The sequence below is a fragment of the Lampetra fluviatilis genome, unplaced genomic scaffold, assembly GCF_964198595.1.
Source record: "Lampetra fluviatilis unplaced genomic scaffold, kcLamFluv1.1 SCAFFOLD_261, whole genome shotgun sequence".
In the NCBI taxonomy this organism is placed as follows: domain Eukaryota; kingdom Metazoa; phylum Chordata; class Hyperoartia; order Petromyzontiformes; family Petromyzontidae; genus Lampetra; species Lampetra fluviatilis.
The window spans coordinates 32,501-54,389 of record NW_027620500.1 but is presented as its reverse complement, the minus strand read 5'-3'; the positions used below and the strand labels follow the sequence as shown (position 1 = coordinate 54,389).

Sequence of the window (21,889 nt, the reverse complement as noted above, 5' to 3'; positions counted from 1 at the left end):
CGCTCGCTACTCACTCACTCACTACTCACTCACTCACTACTCACTCACTCACTCGCTCGCTACTCACTCACTCGCTCACTACTCACTCACTCACTCACTCGCTACTCACTCACTCACTACTCACTCACTCACTCACTCGCTCGCTACTCACTCGCTCACTACTCACTACTCACTCACTACTCACTCACTCACTCGCTCGCTACTCACTCACTCGCTCGCTACTCACTCACTCGCTCACTCACTCACTCGCTCACTACTCACTCACTCGCTCACTACTCACTCACTCACTCACTCACTACTCACTCACTCACTCGCTCGCTACTCACTCACTCGCTCACTACTCACTCACTCGCTCACTCACTCACTCGCTACTCACTCACTCACTCACTCACTACTCACTCACTCACTCGCTCGCTACTCACTCACTCGCTCACTACTCACTCACTCACTCACTCACTCACTACTCACTCACTCACTCACTACTCACTCACTCACTCGCTCACTACTCACTCACTCACTCACTCGCTCGCTACTCACTCACTCACTACTCACTCACTCGCTCGCTACTCACTCACTCGCTCACTACTCACTCACTCACTCACTCACTACTCACTCACTCACTCGCTCACTACTCACTCACTCACTCACTCACTCACTCGCTCGCTACTCACTCACTCACTACTCACTCACTCGCTACTCACTCACTCGCTCGCTACTCACTCACTCGCTCACTACTCACTCACTCACTCACTCACTCACTCACTCACTCACTCACTACTACTCACTCACTCACTCACTACTCACTCACTCACTCGCTCACTACTCACTCACTCACTCACTCACTCACTCGCTCGCTACTCACTCACTCGCTCACTACTCACTCACTCACTCACTACTCACTCACTCACTCACTCACTACTCACTCACTCGCTCACTACTCACTCACTCACTCACTCACTACTCACTCACTCACTCACTACTCACTCACTCACTCGCTCACTACTCACTCACTCACTCACTCACTCACTCGCTCGCTACTCACTCACTCACTACTCACTCGCTCGCTACTCACTCACTCGCTCACTACTCACTCACTCACTACTCACTCACTCACTCACTACTCACTCACTCACTCACTCACTCGCTCGCTACTCACTCACTCGCTCGCTACTCACTCACTCACTCGCTACTCACTCACTCACTCACTCACTCACTCGCTCACTACTCACTCACTCACTCACTACTCACTCACTCACTCGCTCACTACTCACTCACTCACTCACTACTCACTCACTCACTCGCTCGCTACTCACTCACTCACTCGCTCACTCACTCACTACTCACTCACTCACTCACTCGCTACTCACTCACTCACTCACTCACTCACTACTCACTCACTCACTCACTCGCTACTCACTCACTCACTCGCTACTCACTCACTCACTCGCTCGCTACTCACTCACTCACTCACTCACTCGCTACTCACTCACTCGCTCGCTACTCACTCACTCGCTACTCACTCACTCACTCGCTACTCACTCACTCGCTCGCTACTCACTCACTCACTCGCTACTCACTCACTCACTCGCTACTCACTCACTCACTCGCTACTCACTCACTCACTACTCACTCACTCGCTACTCACTCACTCACTCGCTACTCACTCGCTCGCCACTCACTCACTCACTCACTCGCTACTCACTCACTCACTCACTACTCACTCACTCACTCGCTCGCTACTCACTCACTCACTCGCTACTCACTCACTCACTCACTCGCTCGCTACTCACTCACTCACTCGCTCGCTACTCACTCACTCACTACTCACTCACTCACTCGCTCGCTACTCACTCACTCACTACTCACTCACTCGCTACTCACTCACTCGCTCGCTACTCACTCACTCACTCACTACTCACTCACTCGCTACTCACTCGCTCACTCACTACTCACTCACTCACTCGCTCGCTACTCACTCACTCACTCGCTACTCGCTCACTCGCTACTCACTCGCTCACTCGCTACTCACTCGCTCACTCACTCACTCACTACTCACTCACTCGCTACTCACTCACTCACTCACTACTCACTCGCTCACTCACTCGCTCGCTACTCACTCACTCACTCGCTACTCGCTCACTCGCTACTCACTCGCTCGCTCGCTACTCACTCACTCACTCGCTACTCACTCACTCGCTCGCTACTCACTCACTCACTCACTCGCTACTCACTCACTCGCTACTCACTCACTCACTCGCTACTCACTCACTCACTCGCTACTCACTCACTCGCTACTCACTCACTCACTCGCTACTCACTCACTCGCTACTCACTCACTCACTCGCTACTCACTCACTCGCTACTCACTCACTACTCACTCGCTACTCACTCACTCACTCGCTACTCACTCACTCACTCACTCGCTACTCACTCACTCACTCACTCGCTACTCACTCACTCACTCGCTACTCACTCACTCACTCACTCACTCGCTACTCACTCACTCACTCGCTACTCACTCACTCACTCGCTACTCACTCACTCACTCGCTCGCTACTCACTCACTCACTCGCTACTCACTCACTCACTCGCTACTCACTCACTCACTCGCTACTCACTCACTCACTCACTCGCTACTCACTCACTCGCTCACTCGCTACTCACTCGTTCGCTACTCACTCACTCGCTCGCTACTCACTCACTCACTCGCTCGCTACTCACTCGCTCGCTACTCACTCACTCGCTACTCACTCACTCACTCGCTACTCACTCACTCGCTACTCACTCACTCACTCGCTACTCACTCGCTCGCTACTCACTCACTCACTCGCTCGCTACTCACTCGCTCGCTACTCACTCACTCGCTACTCACTCACTCGCTCGCTACTCACTCGCTCGCTACTCACTCACTCGCTACTCACTCACTCACTCGCTACTCACTCACTCACTCGCTACTCACTCGCTCGCTACTCACTCACTCGCTACTCACTCACTCGCTACTCACTCACTCACTCGCTACTCACTCGCTCGCTACTCACTCACTCACTCGCTCGCTACTCACTCGCTCGCTACTCACTCACTCGCTACTCACTCACTCACTCGCTACTCACTCACTCACTCGCTACTCACTCACTCGCTACTCACTCACTCACTCGCTACTCACTCGCTCGCTACTCACTCACTCACTACTCACTCACTCGCTCGCTACTCACTCACTCACTCGCCACTCACTCACTCACTCGCTACTCACTCACTCACTCGCTACTCACTCGCTCGCTACTCACTCACTCACTCGCTCGCTACTCACTCGCTCGCTACTCACTCACTCGCTACTCACTCACTCACTCGCTACTCACTCACTCACTCGCTACTCACTCACTCACTCGCTACTCACTCACTCACTACTCACTCACTCACTCGCTACTCACTCACTCGCTACTCACTCACTCACTCGCTACTCACTCGCTCGCTACTCACTCACTCGCTCGCTACTCACTCACTACTCCACTCACTCACCCTCCACTCACTCACTCACCACTCACCCACCACTCACTTACCACTCACTCACCCACCACTCACTCACTCACCACTCACCCACCACTCACTCACCTCACCACTCACTCACCCTCCACTCACTCACTCACCACTCACTCACCACTCACCCACCACTCACTTACCACTCACTCACCCACCACTCACTCACTCACCACTCACTCACCCACCACTCACTCACCTCACCACTCACTCACCCTCCACTCACTCACTCACCACTCACCCACCACTCACTCACCACTCACTCACCCACCACTCACTCTCCACACACTCACTCTCCACTCACTCTCCACTCACTCACCACCCACTCACTCACTCACCACTCACTCACTCACCACTCACTCACCACTCACTCACCCACCACTCACTCACCCACCACTCACTCTCCACACACTCACTCTCCACTCACTCTCCACTCACTCACTCACCACCCACTCACTCACTCACCACCCACTCACTCACTCACCACTCACTCACCACTCACCCACCACTCACTCACCACCCCCCGTTGTGTGCGTCAGGACAAGGGCCGCTTCTTGCCTGACGTACGAGGCGTCCATGACCACCACTCACTCACCACTCACTCACCACTCACTCACTCACTCACCACTCACCCTCCACTCACTCACCACCCACACACTCACCCATTCACTCACCCTCTCACCCTCGCAGGACAAGGGCCGCTTCTGCTTGACGTACGAGGCGTCCATGACCACCACTCACTCACCACTCACTCACCACTCACTCACTCACTCACCACTCACCCTCCACTCACTCACCACCCACACACTCACCCATTCACTCACCCTCTCACCCTCTCAGGACAAGGGCCGCTTCTGCTTGACGTACGAGGCGTCCATGACGCGCCTGTTCCGTGAGGGGCGCACGGAGACGGTGCGATCCTGCACCTCGCAGTCGTGCGCATTCGTGATGGCCATGCAGAACCCCGACTCCAGCGTGAGCACACACCACACCACACACACCACGCACTCACACACACATCACTCACACACACACACACACACCACACATACACACATACACGCAACACACACACCACACACCACACACACACCACACCACACACACCACACACACACACACCACACCACACACACACCGCACACACCACACGCACACCACACACACACACACACACCACACACACACCACACGCACCACACGCACACCACACACACCACACGCACACCACACACACACACCGCACACACCACACACACACCACACACACAACACACACACCACACACACACCACACACACAACACACACACCACACACACACCACACACACCACACACACACCACACACACACCACACACACGCACCACCACACACACCACACACACACACCACACACGCACCCCACACGCACCCCACACGCACACACACACCACACACACGCACCACACACGCACCCCACACGCACACACGCACCACACACGCACTACACCACACACACCACGCACGCACCACACACACACAACGCACGCACGCATCACACGCACTCACAACACCCATCCCGTGTCTCCCCCCCCCCCCCGTGTCTCCCCCCCCCGTGTCTCCCCCACCCCCATGTCTCACTCCCCCCCCCCCCCCCCCCCAGAATGCCGAGCGGCTGGAGTTGTTCCGTGAGGCGTCCGAGAAGCACCAGCTCATGTACCGGCTGGCGATGACCGGCTCCGGCGTCGATCGCCACCTCTTCTGCCTCTACGTGGTCTCCCGGTACCTGGGGGAGGAGTCTCCGTTCCTACAGAAGGTGAGTGTCTCTCTGTGAGTCTCTCAGTGTCTCCCTGTGTGTCTCTGTGAGTCTCTCAGTGTCTCTGTGTCTCTCAGTGTCTCCGTGAGTCTCTGTGTGAGTGTCTCTATGTGAGTCTCTCTTCTGCCTCTACGTGGTCTCCCGGTACCTGGGGGAGGAGTCTCCGTTCCTACAGAAGGTGAGTGTCTCTCTGTGAGTCTCTCCGTGTCTCCCTGTGTGTCTCTGTGAGTCTCTCAGTGTCTCTGTGAGTCTCTCAGTGTCTCTGTGAGTCTCTCAGTGTCTCTGTGTCTCTCAGTGTCTCTGTGTCTCTCAGTGTCTCTCAGTGTCTCCGTGAGTCTCAGTGTCTCTGTGAGTCTCTCAGTGTCTCTCAGTGTCTCTGTGTCTCTGTGTCTCTCAGTGTCTCCGTGAGTCTCAGTGTCTCTGTGAGTCTCTCAGTGTCTCCGTGAGTCTCTGTGTCTCTGTGAGTCTCTCAGTGTCTCTCAGTGTCTCTCAGTGTCTCTGTGTCTCTCAGTGTCTCCGTGAGTCTCAGTGTCTCTGTGAGTCTCTCAGTGTCTCTCAGTGTCTCTGTGTCTCTCAGTGTCTCCGTGAGTCTCTGTGTCTCTGTGAGTCTCTCAGTGTCTCTGTGTCTCTCAGTGTCTCCGTGAGTCTCTGTGTCTCTGTGAGTCTCTCAGTGTCTCTCAGTGTCTCTGTGTCTCTGTGTCTCTCAGTGTCTCTGTGAGTCTCAGTGTCTCTGTGAGTCTCTCAGTGTCTCTCAGTGTCTCTGTGTCTCTCAGTGTCTCCGTGAGTCTCTGTGTCTCTGTGAGTCTCTCAGTGTCTCTGTGTCTCTCAGTGTCTCCGTGAGTCTCTGTGTCTCTGTGAGTCTCTCAGTGTCTCTCAGTGTCTCTGTGTCTCTCAGTGTCTCTGTGAGTCTCAGTGTCTCTGTGAGTCTCTCAGTGTCTCTCAGTGTCTCTGTGTCTCTCAGTGTCTCCGTGAGTCTCTGTGTCTCTGTGAGTCTCTCAGTGTCTCTGTGTCTCTCAGTGTCTCCGTGAGTCTCTGTGTCTCTGTGAGTCTCTCAGTGTCTCTCAGTGTCTCTGTGTCTCTGTGTCTCTCAGTGTCTCTGTGAGTCTCAGTGTCTCTGTGAGTCTCTCAGTGTCTCTCAGTGTCTCTGTGTCTCTCAGTGTCTCCGTGAGTCTCTGTGTCTCTGTGAGTCTCTCAGTGTCTCTGTGTCTCTCAGTGTCTCCGTGAGTCTCTGTGTCTCTGTGAGTGTCTCTGTGAGTCTCTCAGTGTCTCTGTGTCTCTGTGTCTCTCAGTGTCTCTGTGAGTCTCAGTGTCTCTGTGAGTCTCTCAGTGTCTCTCAGTGTCTCTGTGTCTCTCAGTGTCTCTCAGTGTCTCTGTGTCTCTCAGTGTCTCTCAGTGTCTCCGTGAGTCTCTGTGTCTCTGTGAGTCTCTCAGTGTCTCTCAGTGTCTCTGTGTCTCTGTGTCTCTCAGTGTCTCTGTGAGTCTCTGTGTCTCTGTGAGTCTCTCAGTGTCTCTCAGTGTCTCTGTGTCTCTCAGTGTCTCTCAGTGTCTCTGAGTCTCTCAGTGTCTCCGTGAGTCTCTGTGTCTCTGTGAGTCTCTCAGTGTCTCTGTGAGTCTCAGTGTCTCTGTGAGTCTCTCAGTGTCTCTCAGTGTCTCTGTGTCTCTCAGTGTCTCCGTGAGTCTCTGTGTCTCTGTGAGTCTCTCAGTGTCTCTCAGTGTCTCTGAGTCTCTCAGTGTCTCCGTGAGTCTCTGTGTCTCTGTGAGTCTCTCAGTGTCTCTGTGAGTCTCTCAGTGTCTCCGTGAGTCTCTGTGTGAGTGTCTCTCTGTGAGTCTCTCTTCTGCCTCTACGTGGTCTCCAGGTACCTGGGGGAGGAGTCTCCGTTCTTACAGAAGGTGAGTGTCTCTCTGTGAGTCTCTTCCGTGTCTCTCAGTGTCTCTGTGAGTCTCCGTGAGTCTCTCCGTGTCTCTCTGTGAGTCTCTCTGTGTCTCTCCGTGTCTCTCCGTGTCTCTCTGTGAGTCTCTCTGTGTCTCTCTGTGACTTTCTGTGCCTCCGTGTCTCTCTGTGTCTCTGTCTCTCTGTAAGTCTCTCTGTGTGTCTCCGTGTCTCTCTGTAAGTCTCTCTGTGTCTCAGCATGTCTCCCCGTGTCTCCCCGTGTCTCCCCCCCCCCCCGTGCCTCCTCCCCCCCCCCCCCCGTGTCCCCCCCCCCCCCGTGTCTCCTCCTCCCCCCCCGTGCCCCATCTCCCCCCCCCCGTGTCCCCCCTCTCCCTCCGTGACCCCTCAACCTCTCCCCCCATGTCCCCTCACCCTCTCCCTCCGTGACCCCTCACCCTCTCCCTCCGTGACCCCCCTTCACCCTCCCCCCCGTGTCCCCCTCTCTCCCTCCGTGACCCCTCACCCTCTCCCTCCGTGACCCCTCTCCCTCCGTGACCCCTCACCCTCTCCCTCCGTGACCCCTCTCCCTCCGTGACCCCTCACCCTCTCCCTCCGTGACCCCTCAGCCTATCCCCTCGTCCCGTGTCCCCCCCTCTCCCTCCGTGACCCCTCTCCCTCCGTGACCCCTCACCCTCTCCCTCCGTGACCCCTCACCCTCTCCCTCCGTGACCCCTCAGCCTATCCCCTCGTCCCGTGTCCCCCTCTCTCCCTCCGTGACCCCTCACCCTCTCCCTCCGTGACCCCCCTTCACCCTCCCCCCCGTGTCCCCCTCTCTCCCTCCGTGACCCCTCACCCTCTCCCTCCGTGACCCCTCACCCTCTCCCTCCGTGACCCCTCTCCCCCCGTGCCTCCTCCCCGTGTCCCCCCCCACACCCCGTGTCCCTCCCCCCCCCAGGTGCTGTCGGAGCCGTGGCGCCTGTCGACAAGCCAGACGCCGCAGCAGCATGTGGAGCTGTTTGACCTGGCTCGCTTCCCCCGCCACCAGTCCTCGGGGGGAGGCTTCGGGCCTGTGAGACTCACTCAGACTCACTCAGAGACTCACTCAGAGACTCACTCAGAGACTCACTCAGAGACTCACTCAGAGACTCACTCAGACTCACTCACTCAGAGACTCACTCACTCAGAGACTCACTCAGAGACTCACTCAGAGACTCACTCAGAGACTCACTCAGAGACTCACTCAGAGACTCACTCACTCAGAGACTCACTCACTCAGAGACTCACTCACTCAGAGACTCACTCGCTCAGAGACTCACTCACTCAGAGACTCACTCACTCAGAGACTCACTCACTCAGAGACTCACTCACTCAGAGACTCACTCACTCAGAGACTCACTCAGACTCACAGCAGCATGTGGAGCTGTTTGACCTGGCACGCTTCCCCCGCCACCAGTCCTCGGGGGGAGGCTTCGGGCCTGTGAGACTCACTCAGACTCACTCAGACTCACTCAGAGACTCACTCAGAGACTCACTCAGAGACTCACTCAGAGACTCACTCAGAGACTCACTCAGACTCACTCACTCAGAGACTCACTCACTCAGACTCACTCACTCAGAGACTCACTCAGAGACTCACTCAGAGACTCACTCAGAGACTCACTCAGAGACTCACTCAGAGACTCACTCACTCAGAGACTCACTCACTCAGAGACTCACTCACTCAGAGACTCACTCGCTCAGAGACTCACTCACTCAGAGACTCACTCACTCAGAGACTCACTCACTCAGAGACTCACTCACTCAGAGACTCACTCACTCAGAGACTCACTCAGACTCACAGCAGCATGTGGAGCTGTTTGAGCTGGCTCGCTTCCCCCGCCACCAGTCCTCGGGGGGAGGCTTCGGGCCTGTGAGACTCACTCAGACTCACGCAGAGACTCACTCACTCAGACTCACTCAGACTCACTCACTCAGAGACTCACTCACTCAGAGACTCACTCAGAGACTCACTCAGAGACTCATTCAGACTCACTCAGAGACTCACTCAGACTCACTCAGAGACTCACTCAGAGACTCACTCAGAGACTCACTCAGAGACTCACTCAGAGACTCACACAGACTCACAGCAGCATGTGGAGTTGTTTGACCTGGCTCGCTTCCCCCGCCACCAGTCCTCGGGGGGAGGCTTCGGGCCTGTGAGACTCACTCAGACTCACTCAGACTCACTCACTCAGAGACTCACTCACTCAGAGACTCACTCACTCAAGAGACTCACTCAGAGACTCACTCACTCAGACTCTCACTCACTCAGAGACTCACTCACTCACTCAGAGACTCACTCACTCAGAGACTCACTCACTCAGAGACTCACTCACTCAGAGACTCACTCACTCAGAGACTCACTCACTCAGAGACTCACTCAGGGACTCACTCACTCAGAGACTCACTCACTCAGAGACTCACTCACTCAGACTCACTCAGAGACTCACTCACACAGAGACTCACTCGCAGACTCACTCAGAGACTCACTCAGAGACTCACTCAGGGACTCATTCAGAGACTCACTCGCAGACTCACTCAGAGACTCACTCAGAGACTCACTCACTCAGAGACTCACTCAGAGACTCACTCAGAGTGGGTGGTTGAATGGGTGGATGAGTGGGCGGTTGAGTGGGCGGTTGAGTGGGTGGTTGAGTTGGTGGGCGAGCGGGCGGTTGAGTGGGTGAGTGAGTGGGCGGGTGAGTGGGTGGGTGAGTGGGCGATTGAGTTGGTGGGCGAGCGGGCGGGCGAGCGGGCGGTTGAGGTGTCTCCCGCCCCCAGGTGACGGACGATGGGTACGGTGTCTCCTACATCATCATGGGCGACACCCTCATCAACTTCCACATCTCCAGCAAATTCTCCTGCCCTGAGACGGTGAGAGAGCCCACCAGCTGGGTGGTGGTGGTGGTGGTGGACGTGGTGGTGGTGGACATGGTGGTGGATGTGGTGGTAGTGTTGAACGTGGTGGTGGACGTGGTGGTGGACGTGGTGGTGGACGTGGTGGTGGTGGACGTGGTGGTGGTGGTGGTGGTGGTGTTGAACGTGGTGGTGGTGGTGGTGGTGGTGGACGTGGTGGTGGTGGTGGTGTTGGACGTGATGGTGGTGGTGTTGGACGTGGTGGTGGACGTGGTGGTGGTGTTGAACGTGGTGGCCGTGGTGGTGTTGTTGAATGTGGTGGTGGTGGTGCCGGTGGTGGACGTGGTGGTGGTGGTGCCGGTGGTGGTGGTGCCGGTGGTGGACATGGTGGTGGACATAGTGGTGGTGCCGGTGGTGGATATGGTGGTGGACGTGGTGGTGGTTGTGATGATGGTTGTTGTTGTGGCCTCAATGTCTATCTCCTCCACTCACCATCTCCCCCCCCTCACCACCTCCCCCCCCTCACCACCCCCCCCCCCCTCACCATCTCCCCCCCCTCACCACCTCCCCCCCCTCACCACCTCCCCCCCCTCACCATCTCCCCCCCCTCACCATCTCCCCCCCCCTCACCACCCCCCCTCACCACCCCAGGATTCTCACCGGTTTGGTGACAACATCCGTTCCTCCATGATGGACATCCTGGCCCTGTTCAACCTGGACCTGCAGAAGTCGTCCGCTGCAGCGTCCCCCTAAACCCACAGCCACCTCCACCAACATGACCCCTAACCCCACAGCCACCTCCACCAACATGACCCCTAACCCCACAGCCACCTCCACCAACATGACCCCTAACCCCACAGCCACCTCCACCAACATGACCCCTAACCCCACAGCCACCTCCACCAACATGACCCCTAACCCCACAGCCACCTCCACCAACATGACACCCGGAGTTCAACCGGATTAGACCACTCCCAATCATGCCTGAACCGGTTTGAACCGGTTTAAACCACTCCTGAGCCTGGGTTAAACCGGCTTAAACCACTCCTAAACTCGAGTTTAAACCGGCTTAAACCATTCCAAACCATCCCTAAACCGGTTTAAACCACTCCTGAGCCCGGGTTAAATCGGCTTAATCCACTGCTAAACTCGAGTTTAAACCGGCTTAAACCATTCCAAATCATTTCTAAACCGGTTTAAACCACTCCTGAGCCCGGGTTAAACCGGCTTAAACCACTGCTAAACTCGAGTTTAAACCGGCTTAAACCATTCCAAATCATTCCTAAACCGGTTTAAACCACTCCTGAGCCCGGGTTAAACCGGCTTAAACCACTGCTAAACTCGAGTTAAACCGGCTTTAACCACTCCAAATCATGCATAAAACCGGTATAAACCGGTTTAAACCACTCCTGAGCCCGGGTTAAACCGGCTTAAACCACTGCTAAACTCGAGTTAAACCGGCTTAAACCATTCCAAATCATTCCTAAACCGGTTTATACCACTCCTGAACCCGGGTTAAACTGGCTTAAACCACTGCTAAACTGGAGTTAAACCGGCTTAAACCATTCCAAATCATTCCTAACCCGGTTTTAACCGGTTTAAACCACTCCTGAGCCCGGGTTAAACCGGCTTAAACCACTGCTAAACTCGAGTTAAACCGGCTTAAACCATTCCAAATCATTCCTAAACCGGTGTAGAGAGGTTCAATTTATTCCTAACCCGGCTTAAACAACGCTTCAAAATGTGGGTTAAACCGGCCTAAACCACTCCCAAAACTGGATTGAACCTCCTTAAACCAGTTTGGGACACCTAAAAGCACTCCTATACTTGCGTTAAACTGACTTTACCCGGAATAAGCTGGCTTAGACCGCTAAAACACTCCTAAACCTGGCTTCAAACTGGCCTACAAATACCTCATTGATCGAACCACTCTCCAGCTCCTCACCGCATTCACCCTCGCCGCACTCACCCTCACCGCACTCGCCCTCGCCGCACTCACCCTCGCCGCGCTCACCCTCGCCGCACTCACCCTCACCGCACTCACCCTCACCGCACTGGGTTCAACCCCGAAGCGTGACGCTCGCTATGTCTGTTCAACAGCGAACGGTCGTGCAGCGGTGGTCATAGGACTCACCCATAGGCTCTCAGATTCTCGTAGAGACCCACAGACTCGCACAGAGACCCACAGACTCGCACAGAGACCCACAGACTTGCGTAGAGACTCACAGACTCGCTTTGAGACTCACAGACTCATCACACGGAGACCCACAGATTCGCAAAGACACCCACAGACTTGCGTAGAGACTCACAGACTCGCTTTGAAACTCACAGAATCATCACACTGAGACCCACAGACTCACACGGAGACCCACAGACTTGCGTAGAGACTCACAGACTCATCACACGGAGACCCGCAGACTCGCACGGAGACCCACAGACTCGCATAGAGACTCACAGACTAGCTTTGAGACCCACAGAATCATCACACTGAGACCCGCAGACTCGCACAGAGACCCACAGACTTGCGTAGAAACCCATAGACTTGCGTAGAGACCCAAAGACTCACACGTAGACCCACAGACTCACACGGAGACCCACACAGACTCACACGGAGACACACAGACTCACACGGAGACCCACAGACTCGCACAGAGACGCACGGAGACCCACATAGACCCACACGGAGACCCCATAGACTCGCACGGAGACCCACAGACTCGCATGGAGACCCACATAGACTCACACGGAGACTCACACGGAGACCCCCACAGACTCACACAGAGACCCGCAGATTCGCACAGACCCGCAGACTCGCACGTAGACCCACACAGACTCACACGGAGACCCATAGACTCGCACGGAGACCCGTAGACTCACACGGAGACCCGCCGTGGTGTAGGTGGCCTTTATTGATGAGCGGTGCGGACGACGGAGATGATGACGGTTGAGATGATGGCTGAGATGATGGCTGAGATGACGGCTGAGATGATGATGGCTGAGATGATGGCTGAGATGATGGCGATGGAGATGACTGCGGAGATGACGACTTGATTGCAAGGTCTGAGAACTCGCAGCCCGCCCACGACGACGACGATGACGACGATGACGACGATGACGACGATGACGACGATGACGACGATGACGATGATGACGACGATGACCATGACGACGATGACGACAATGACGATGATGACAATGACGACGACGATGATGATGACAATGACGACGACGACGATGATGACGCCGATGATGATGACGACGATGATGACGATGATGACGCCGATGATGATGACGATGATGACGATGATGATGACGACGATGATGATGATGACGATGATGATGACGACGACGATGATGATGACGATGATGACGATGATGATGATGACGATGACAATGACGACAATGACGACGATGACGACAATGACGATGATGACAATGATGATGACAATGACGACGACGATGATGATGACGCCGACGATGATGACGACGATGACGACGACGATGATGACAATGATGATGATGATGACGACGATGTCGATGACGATGATGACGACGACGATGACGACGACGATGATGACGCCGCCTCGTCCAGGCAGCCCGTACACCGTCGCGCCCTCCTTGAAACGTCGCCGCCCCGACCGGGAGGAGAGCCCCGTCCTGTGCCGCCCCTCTAAGCGAAGAAGCGCGTCGCGTGGATAGAGTTGGGTCACGATGGATGATGCGCACGCGAAATTTGTGTGTTCGATGATTTTTGTTGTTGTTTTGTTACCCTTCTTCCTTAAGGTTTAACCGCCCAGATCACACACCCCCCTCCCCACGGCCATGCACACGATGCCACCCACCCACAGGGTTGAGAAACCCGTCGTGACCAGTGCCCGATGATCTTGAGAAGCAAGCGCCGGACTAAGCTGGTGCTACGGGGGCTTGTAGCGCGCCCTAAGTGACACAACAACAAAACGGTTAAATATGAAAAAAACATAAAAAATGTATTTCGATTTAAAGCTTCTTTCGTGACTGCAGGGATTCGTCTTCTTGGTTCTTTCGGTAAAGTCACGTAGAAGGGAAATAATTCAAATAATAAAATAATAAAGCATAATATAATAATATATTTTATTATGTTTTATTTTTATTGTTTTATTATTTCCCTTCTACGTGACTTTACCGAAAGATGAAAAATGTACTTGCACAGTAAAGTAATTGGACGTTCATCTTGGTTCTTTCGGTAAAGTCATCACGTAGAAGGGAAATAATAAAATAATACAAAAATAAAACATAAAATACAATTCTCACGACGTTTCGGCCACAACGCAAGCAGCCGTCCTCAGGAGAAGAACAGGTCTGTCGGAAAGACAGCGTCTGAATGGGGCTCATTCAGATGCTGTCTTTTCTTCACCTGAGGACGGCTGCTTGCGTTGTGGCCGAAACGTCGTGAGAATTGTATTTTATTATGTTTTATTTTTGTATTATTTCCCTTCTACGTGACTTTACCGAAAGAACCAAGAAGATGAATCCCTGCAGTCGCGAAAGCTTTACATCGAAATTTAATTGGACGTTTTCATTTGCTATAGAGCCGGATCATACCACAAATCGCTAACCTTACACACCCCTGTCTGTGAAAGTTGAAGGCGGTATAGTACTACGGTCATAGAGCAAGTGCTGCATCACTGAACTGGAATTGATCGCGTCATCTGTCGCTACTTTTGATACGAGGCAGTGCCCGATTATTGTGGTAGCAAAAGTAGCTACAGATGATGCTACAGGCCCCGCGCTTTCAAGGGCACCGCGCTAAACGCTTTCAAGCTGTCAATTCCGGTTCAGTGATGCCGCACTTGCTCTGTTACTATAGTACTGTAACGCCTTAAACTTTCACGAGCGACTGGTGTTTAAGGTTAACGATTTTTCGTATTATCTGCTTTTATAGCAAATGAAAATGTCCAATTGCTTGACTGCAAGTAAAAAAATGTGTTTTTTTTTATTTCGGAACCCTTTAAAACATATACTACAGGTCCCAACACCCGCTTAACTCTGCACTGTCTTGTTACTCTAGTACTATACTGCCTTCAACTTTCACGAGTGACTGCGGTGTTTAAGGGTAGCGATTTGTGGTATCATCCGCCTTCATAGCAAATGGAAACGTCCGATTGCTTTACTGTGCAAGTAAAATTTTTTTTTTTATTTCGGGACCCTTTAAAACGTATACTACAGGCCCCACACCCGCTTAACCCGACACTGTTACTCTAGTACTATACTGCCTTCAACTTTCACGAGTGACTGCGGTGTTTAAGGGTAGCGATTTGTGGTATCATCGGCCTTCATAGCAAATGGAAACGTCCGATTGCTTGACTGTGCAAGTAAAAAAATTGTGTTTTTTTTTATTTCAGGGTCCCTTTAAAACATATGCTACAGGCCCCAACACCCGCTTAACTCTGCACTGTCTTGTTACTCTAGTACTATACTGCCTTCAACTTTCACGAGTGACTGCGGTGTTTAAGGTTAGCGATTTGTGGTATCATCCGCCTTCATAGCAAATGAAAACGTCCAATTGCTTGACTGTGCAAGTAAAAAATATGTATTTTTTTTACTTCGGGACCCTTTAAAACGTATACTACAGGCCCCAACACCCGCTTAACTCTGCACTGTCTTGTTACTCTAGTACTATACTGCCTTCAACTTTCACGAGTGACTGCGGTGTTTAAGGGTAGCGATTTGTGGTATCATCGGCCTTCATAGCAAATGGAAACGTCCGATTGCTTTACTGTGCAAGTAAAAAAATTGTGTTTTTTTTTATTTCAGGGTCCCTTTAAAACATATGCTACAGGCCCCAACACCCGCTTAACTCTGCACTGTCTGTTACTCTAGTACTATACTGCCTTCAACTTTCACGAGTGACTGCGGTGTTAAGGGTAGCGATTTGTGGTATCATCGGCCTTCATAGCAAATGAAAACGTCCGATTGCTTGACTGTGCAAGTAAAAAATGTACGTGTTTTTAATATTTAAGTGTTTTTTTTTGCCTTGTTAGTTAGGGGCCCCTGTATAACGCAGGCTACAGGGCTCTCCGCTAGCTAAACCCGGCACCGATTGTGACGACGATTGCATTCCTTTAGAACGGTTTTTTGTCTTGCTGTGTTCACGCTTTTGTTGCCCTTCCAGCGTGCCTCCGATTTATCGCGGGGGGGCGAGGTTTGGAGGAGGGATTTGTATGGTGCGAAAGAAGTTGTAGCATACACGCCTCCGTACGCGCACACACACACAGGACACACTGGTGGGCACTGGTTTACTACTGGGTGAACTAATAAAACATTCTGCAAAGCCGGCAATGTTGCGTGTCCTGGGGGCTTGTGTATGTGTCGTGGGTTTGTATGGAGACGGAGTCTTTGTAGAGGCAACACGCTTTATTTCGCCAAACAGTTTACACTAATCGCTAACGCAAAGGGCTAATGGCCCCTTTCACCCACAACCTGGGGAGGTCCAGCCTCTGGGCTATCGTACCTACAACTCTCCCTACTCGAGCCCTCCGGCTGGCTAGACCTAGGGGATTCTAGATTTGAAGCTTTCGTGACTGCAAGGATTCACATTCTTAGGTTTTTTCGGTAAAGTCACCATGTAGGTAAAAACATTAAAATTAATAAAAATAAAATAAAAATCACGACGTTTCGGAGGCAACACAAGCTTCCGTCTTCAGGTGGAACCGTCACAGCCAAGACAGCTGTATCGAGTAAATGAGTCGACTCATTTACTGTCGTGGCTGTGACGGTTCCACCTGAAGACGGAAGCTTGTGTTGCCTCCGAAACGTCGTGATTTTTATTTTACTTTTATTAACTTTAATGTTTTACCTACATGGTGACTTTACCGAAAAAACCTAAGAATAACAGACCTAGGGGAGGCTGACCACTGGCCCGTCCGAACCCGACCCTCACTCACAAGGGCATCAGGCCGAGGGAACCTCAGGCTCCTAACCCCACGACCACTGGCACCGCACTGAGCCCCCCGGCCCTCAGAAGGACGTTGGCTTGGGGTCCAGGGTCTTCTTCTTTGTCTTCCAGCGGCTTCTGGCTTCGGCTTGAGACGGACTGCCTCGCGCTCTCAGGGACCCGCCTTATATACCCTCTCTCTCCCTGAGGGGCGGGGCTCTGGGGGATCGGAGCTCCCCCAGAGCCCCTCCCCTCAGAGGGGTTCCAACCGCCGTTGGCCCGACCGGTCCAAACCGGTTTCTTCCTCCCTGAGGGGCGGGGCTCTGGGGGATCGTAGCTCCCCCCAGCCCCCCCTCCCCTCAGAAGGGTTCCAACCGCCGTTGGCCCAACCGGTCCGGACCGGTTTCTCTCTCCCTGAGGGGCGGGGCTCTGGGGGATCGTAGCTCCTGCCCAGCCCCCCCCCTCAGAGGGGTTCCAACTGCCGTTGGCCCGACCGGTCCGAACCGGTTTCTTCCTCCCTGAGGGGCGGGGCTCTGGGGGATCGTTTGCTCCCCCCAGCCCCCCCCCTCAGGGGGGTTCCAACCGCCGTTGTCCCGACCGGTCCGAACCGGTTTCGACCCCTCCCCCTGGTTGTGGCACGTGGTGTGTGTGTCAATCATGACCGCCACACAGTTGTGTAGTGGGTTTGTATGGAGACGGAGTCTTTGTAGGAGGCACACGTTTATTTATTATAATAACAATAACAGAACACTCGATCCCTAACGCCACGAAGAGGCAGGGGCAATGGCCCCTTGCCCACCCACCCACAACTTACGGAGGTGTACAGCCTCCGGGCTGAAGTACCCTAGCCGCTGGGCTGACCGTCCTATCTTCTTACGGGGCGTGACCCAGGGTCTCCCCCCGCCTCTGGTCATGCCCACCATCTGGAACCTTCCCTAGGGATCTAGATTGTTGCGCAATCCCCCCCCCCAGCCCCCCACCCTGATCCACAAGTCTTAGTTGGTACAAGCCGGACTCGCTACTGCCCCCTGGTGGACCCTGACTGGCAGTGCAGCTGCAAAGAGTCATGTTTGAAGTTTTGTTTTTGTTGCCAGATGAAAGGGTAAAAAAACAATTATCATATTTTTCTTCTGGCAAATGAGGTTCCAATGGTGTAAATGCTGCACCCCGAGCTCTCATACTCTGATGGTGCATTGTCTTTGAGTTGTGCGCCTTTTGGCGTCATCTGGTCCAACCCACGTGAGACTAGGCTCTAAGGAAAGCTGCCTCGGGTGTGGACCAATCAACTTCAAGGACAGTGCACATACATTATCAGAGTTGTGTTTTTTGTTTGCATTCCAACCGCAGGTATTGTGGTCAATGCAAACATGACTCCTTGCAAAAAAAGTGTCAGTTTTGTTGCCAGATAAAAGGGTAAAAAACCAATTATATTTTAGATTTGAAGCTTTCGTGACTGCAAGGATTCATATTCGTAGGTTTTTTCGGTAAAGTCACTGCGTAGGTAAAACATTAAAATTAATAAAAGTAAAATAAAATAAAAATCACGACGTTTCGGAGGCAACACAAGCTTCCGTCTTCAGGTGGAACCGTCACAGCCACGACAGCTGTATCAAGTAAATGAGAGATTACAGGAGCTACCACTGCGTATATATAATGGTTGAGGGGGGGGGGGAAGGGCCAGGAATGGCTCACTTTTTATTATTATGGCAAGGTGCGGCTTCAGACTATGAATAGACTACATAACAAAAGACCCTTTTGGCCTCGCCCCCCCTCCCTCCCGATACGTTCCTTTCATTGGCTACCATAGTCTGATGAGCTCCCCCCTCCCTCTCACTCCCCCCTCAACTCGCTTTTAAGGGATTACATCTTGAATCATTGCCTCACTTGATACAGCTAATCTGGCTGTGACGGTCCCACCTGATGACGGAGACTTGTGTTGCCTCCGAAACGTCGTGATTTTTGTTTTTATTTTATTTTACTTTCTACGTGACTTTACCGAAAAAACCTAAGAAGATGATTCCTTGCAGTCACGAAAGCTTCAAATCTAGAATTAAAAGACTGAGCTTTTATTATGGAGAGGTTCGGTTTGTGACTACGCCTAGCCTACATAATTTATTAATTTAATTTTTTTTTTACCTACGTGACTTTACCGAAAAAACCTAAGAAAACAATTATATTTTTGCTACTGGCAAAGGAGGTTCCAATGGTGATCTCGAGGGAGTACAGGGCCCCCGCATGCCCCTCTCGCTGTACGCCGCTGACATCCCACCCGGCCTCCCTTCTCGAACCCGCCAGGTGGTTCCCGTCTTCGGGGTCTGCCGTGAGTGGCCCTTGCCCGAGTTCCTCCGCCCTGCCCGCACACGCGTGGCCGTGTGCCTTACCTAGATGTATACATGATGAAGGTGATGATGGTGATGATGATGATGATTGTGATGGTGATGCTGGTGATCTTATCTAGATGTATACATGATGAAGGTGATGATGGTGGTGATGATTGTGGTGATGATGGTGATGCTGGTGATCTTATCTAGATGTGTACATGATGAAGGTGATGATTGTGGTGATGGTGGTGATCTTATCTAGATGTGTACATGATGAAGGTGATGATTGTTGTGATGCTGGTGATCTTATCTAGATGTGTATATGATGAAGGTGATGATTGTGGTGATGATGGTGATCTTATCTAGATGTGTACATGATGAAGGTGATGATTGTGGTGATGATTGTGGTGGTGATGGTGATCTTATCTAGATGTATACATGATCGCGGTGATGATGATTGTGATGGTGATCTTATCTAGATGTGTACATGATGAAGGTGATGATGGTGGTGATTGTGGTGGTGATGGTGATGATGGTGATCTTATCTAGATGTATACATGATCGTGATGATCATGATGGTGGTGGTGATGATGCTGCTGATCTTATCTAGATGTATTTATGATGAAGGTGATGGTGATGATGATTGTGATGGTGATGCTACTGATCTTATCTAGATGTATACATGATGAAGGTGATGATGGTGATGATTGTGGTGATGATGGTGATCTTATCTAGATGTGTACATGATCGCGGTGATGATGATGATCGTGGTGATGATGGTGATCTTATATAGATTTATATACAATGGTTATGATGATGATCGTGATGATGCTGATGATGATCTTATCTAGATCTATATATGACCGTGGTGATGATGATGCTGCTGATGATAATCTTATACTGGTAGTAACCTGGTTCCACCAGCCCACAAGGGATTATTGTGTCCGTCCGTCGTGCATCCACCACCACCACCACCCTACCATCACCACCCCTACCATCACCACCACCATCACCACCACCACCACCACCACCACCCCTACCATCACCACCCCTACCATCACCACCCCTACCATCACCACCACCATCACCACCACCACCACCACCCAATCAGGCATGACCACCCCCACCACCCCCACCACCCCTACCATCACCACCCCTACCATCACCACCACCAATCACCACCACCACCCCTACCATCACCACCCCTACCACCACAACCGCCACCACCACCGCCATCACCACCACCACCGCCATCACCACCCCTACCATCACCACCATCACCACCACCACCGCCACCCCTACCACCACAACCGCCACCACCACCGCCATCACCACCACCACCGCCACCACCACCCCTACCATCAACACCACCATCACCACCACCACCACCGCCACCCAATCAGGCATGACCACCACCACCCCCACCACCCCCCGTGCCGCCCCCACCACCGCGCCGAGCCCGGCTCCGCACTTTGCCGTGAAGCTCCAACAGCTCTCGAAGGCAGCCACGCACCGCCTGTAGCCCAGACACACTCGCGGCACGCGCACCACCACTACCACCACCACCACTACCGCCACTACCACTACCGCCACCACCACCACTACCGCCACCACCACCACTACCGCCACGACCACCACCGCCACTACCATTACCACCACCGCCACCACTACCGCCACCACTACCGCCACCACTACCGCCACGACCACCACTGCCACCACCGCCACCACCACCACCACCACGACCGCTACCGCCACTACCACTACCGCCACGACCACCACCGCTACTACCACCGCCGCCACCACCACTACCACCACTACCACCACCACCACCACCACTACCACCACCACCACCACTACCACCACCGCCGCCGCCACCACCACTACCACCGCATCTCCCGCTCTTCCCCCTGACAGCCTCTGCCTCTCCACCTCCTACCCCACCTGCTGCCCCACCTGCTGCCCCACCTGCTGCCCCACCTCCTACCCCACCTCCTGCCCCACCTGCACTACCCGCCCCGCCCCGTAGCGCCACGACGGAGCCGGCGAGGTGCCGGAACACCTCGCTGGCCTCGGCACAGCTGTCCTGCGCCGAGATCTCGCGGAAGCCGCAGCCCAGCGAGGCGGCCAGCGCCCGGCCCTCCTCGGCCGACACCTCGCGGTGACCGCCGAGCCCCGGGGCCTCCTTCTTGGTGCCCACCACCATCACCGCCTCGTCCACCGGGGGGTTGTCGTGGTTGCCGCGGTGGTCGCCGTGGTTGCCGTGGTAGCAACAGTCGTCGCCACGTTCGACCGCCTCACCGGCAACATCGCCGACACCGCCCGGTTGTTTGGTTGATGGTTTCTTGGTGGTGGTGGTGGAGTTGTGGTGGCGGTGGTGGTGGTGGCGGTGGTGGCTGCCTCTGTCACCTTGCGCGTCACCACCCCCTCCGTCACCACCACTGCCACCACCATCGCCACCATCGCCATCGCCACCACCGCCACCACCATCGGCACCACCACCACCATCATCACCATCACCGCCGCCTCCCCTTGCCCCCGCCGCGTGGCTACCCTCGTCA

General features: G+C 53.7%; 2 protein-coding genes across 2 annotated transcripts in view; one reads left to right on the top strand and one right to left on the bottom strand.

Moving 5' to 3' along the window:
• LOC144953985 (carnitine O-palmitoyltransferase 1, liver isoform-like) overlaps positions 1-16,410 on the top strand; it is a gene marked incomplete at its 5' end in the record, with an annotated part of 89,795 nt that extends 73,385 nt beyond the window's left edge. Inside the window, 5 exons of the mRNA XM_078884579.1 lie at positions 4,375-4,509; positions 5,180-5,332; positions 8,158-8,271; positions 10,023-10,115; positions 10,749-16,410. Of these exons, the coding sequence (XP_078740705.1) occupies positions 4,375-4,509; positions 5,180-5,332; positions 8,158-8,271; positions 10,023-10,115; positions 10,749-10,850 (597 nt within the window). The remainder of the gene's footprint in view (positions 1-4,374; positions 4,510-5,179; positions 5,333-8,157; positions 8,272-10,022; positions 10,116-10,748) is intronic.
• Positions 16,411-17,093: 683 nt separating this feature from the next.
• Positions 17,094-21,889, bottom strand: part of LOC144953983 (uncharacterized) — a 14,929-nt gene continuing 10,133 nt past the window's right edge. Inside the window, exons 4-5 of the mRNA XM_078884578.1 lie at positions 21,333-21,889; positions 17,094-17,158 (exon numbers count right to left, since the gene is read on the bottom strand). The exon at positions 21,333-21,889 is cut by the window's right edge and continues 230 nt beyond it. Of these exons, the coding sequence (XP_078740704.1) occupies positions 17,094-17,158; positions 21,333-21,889 (622 nt within the window). The remainder of the gene's footprint in view (positions 17,159-21,332) is intronic.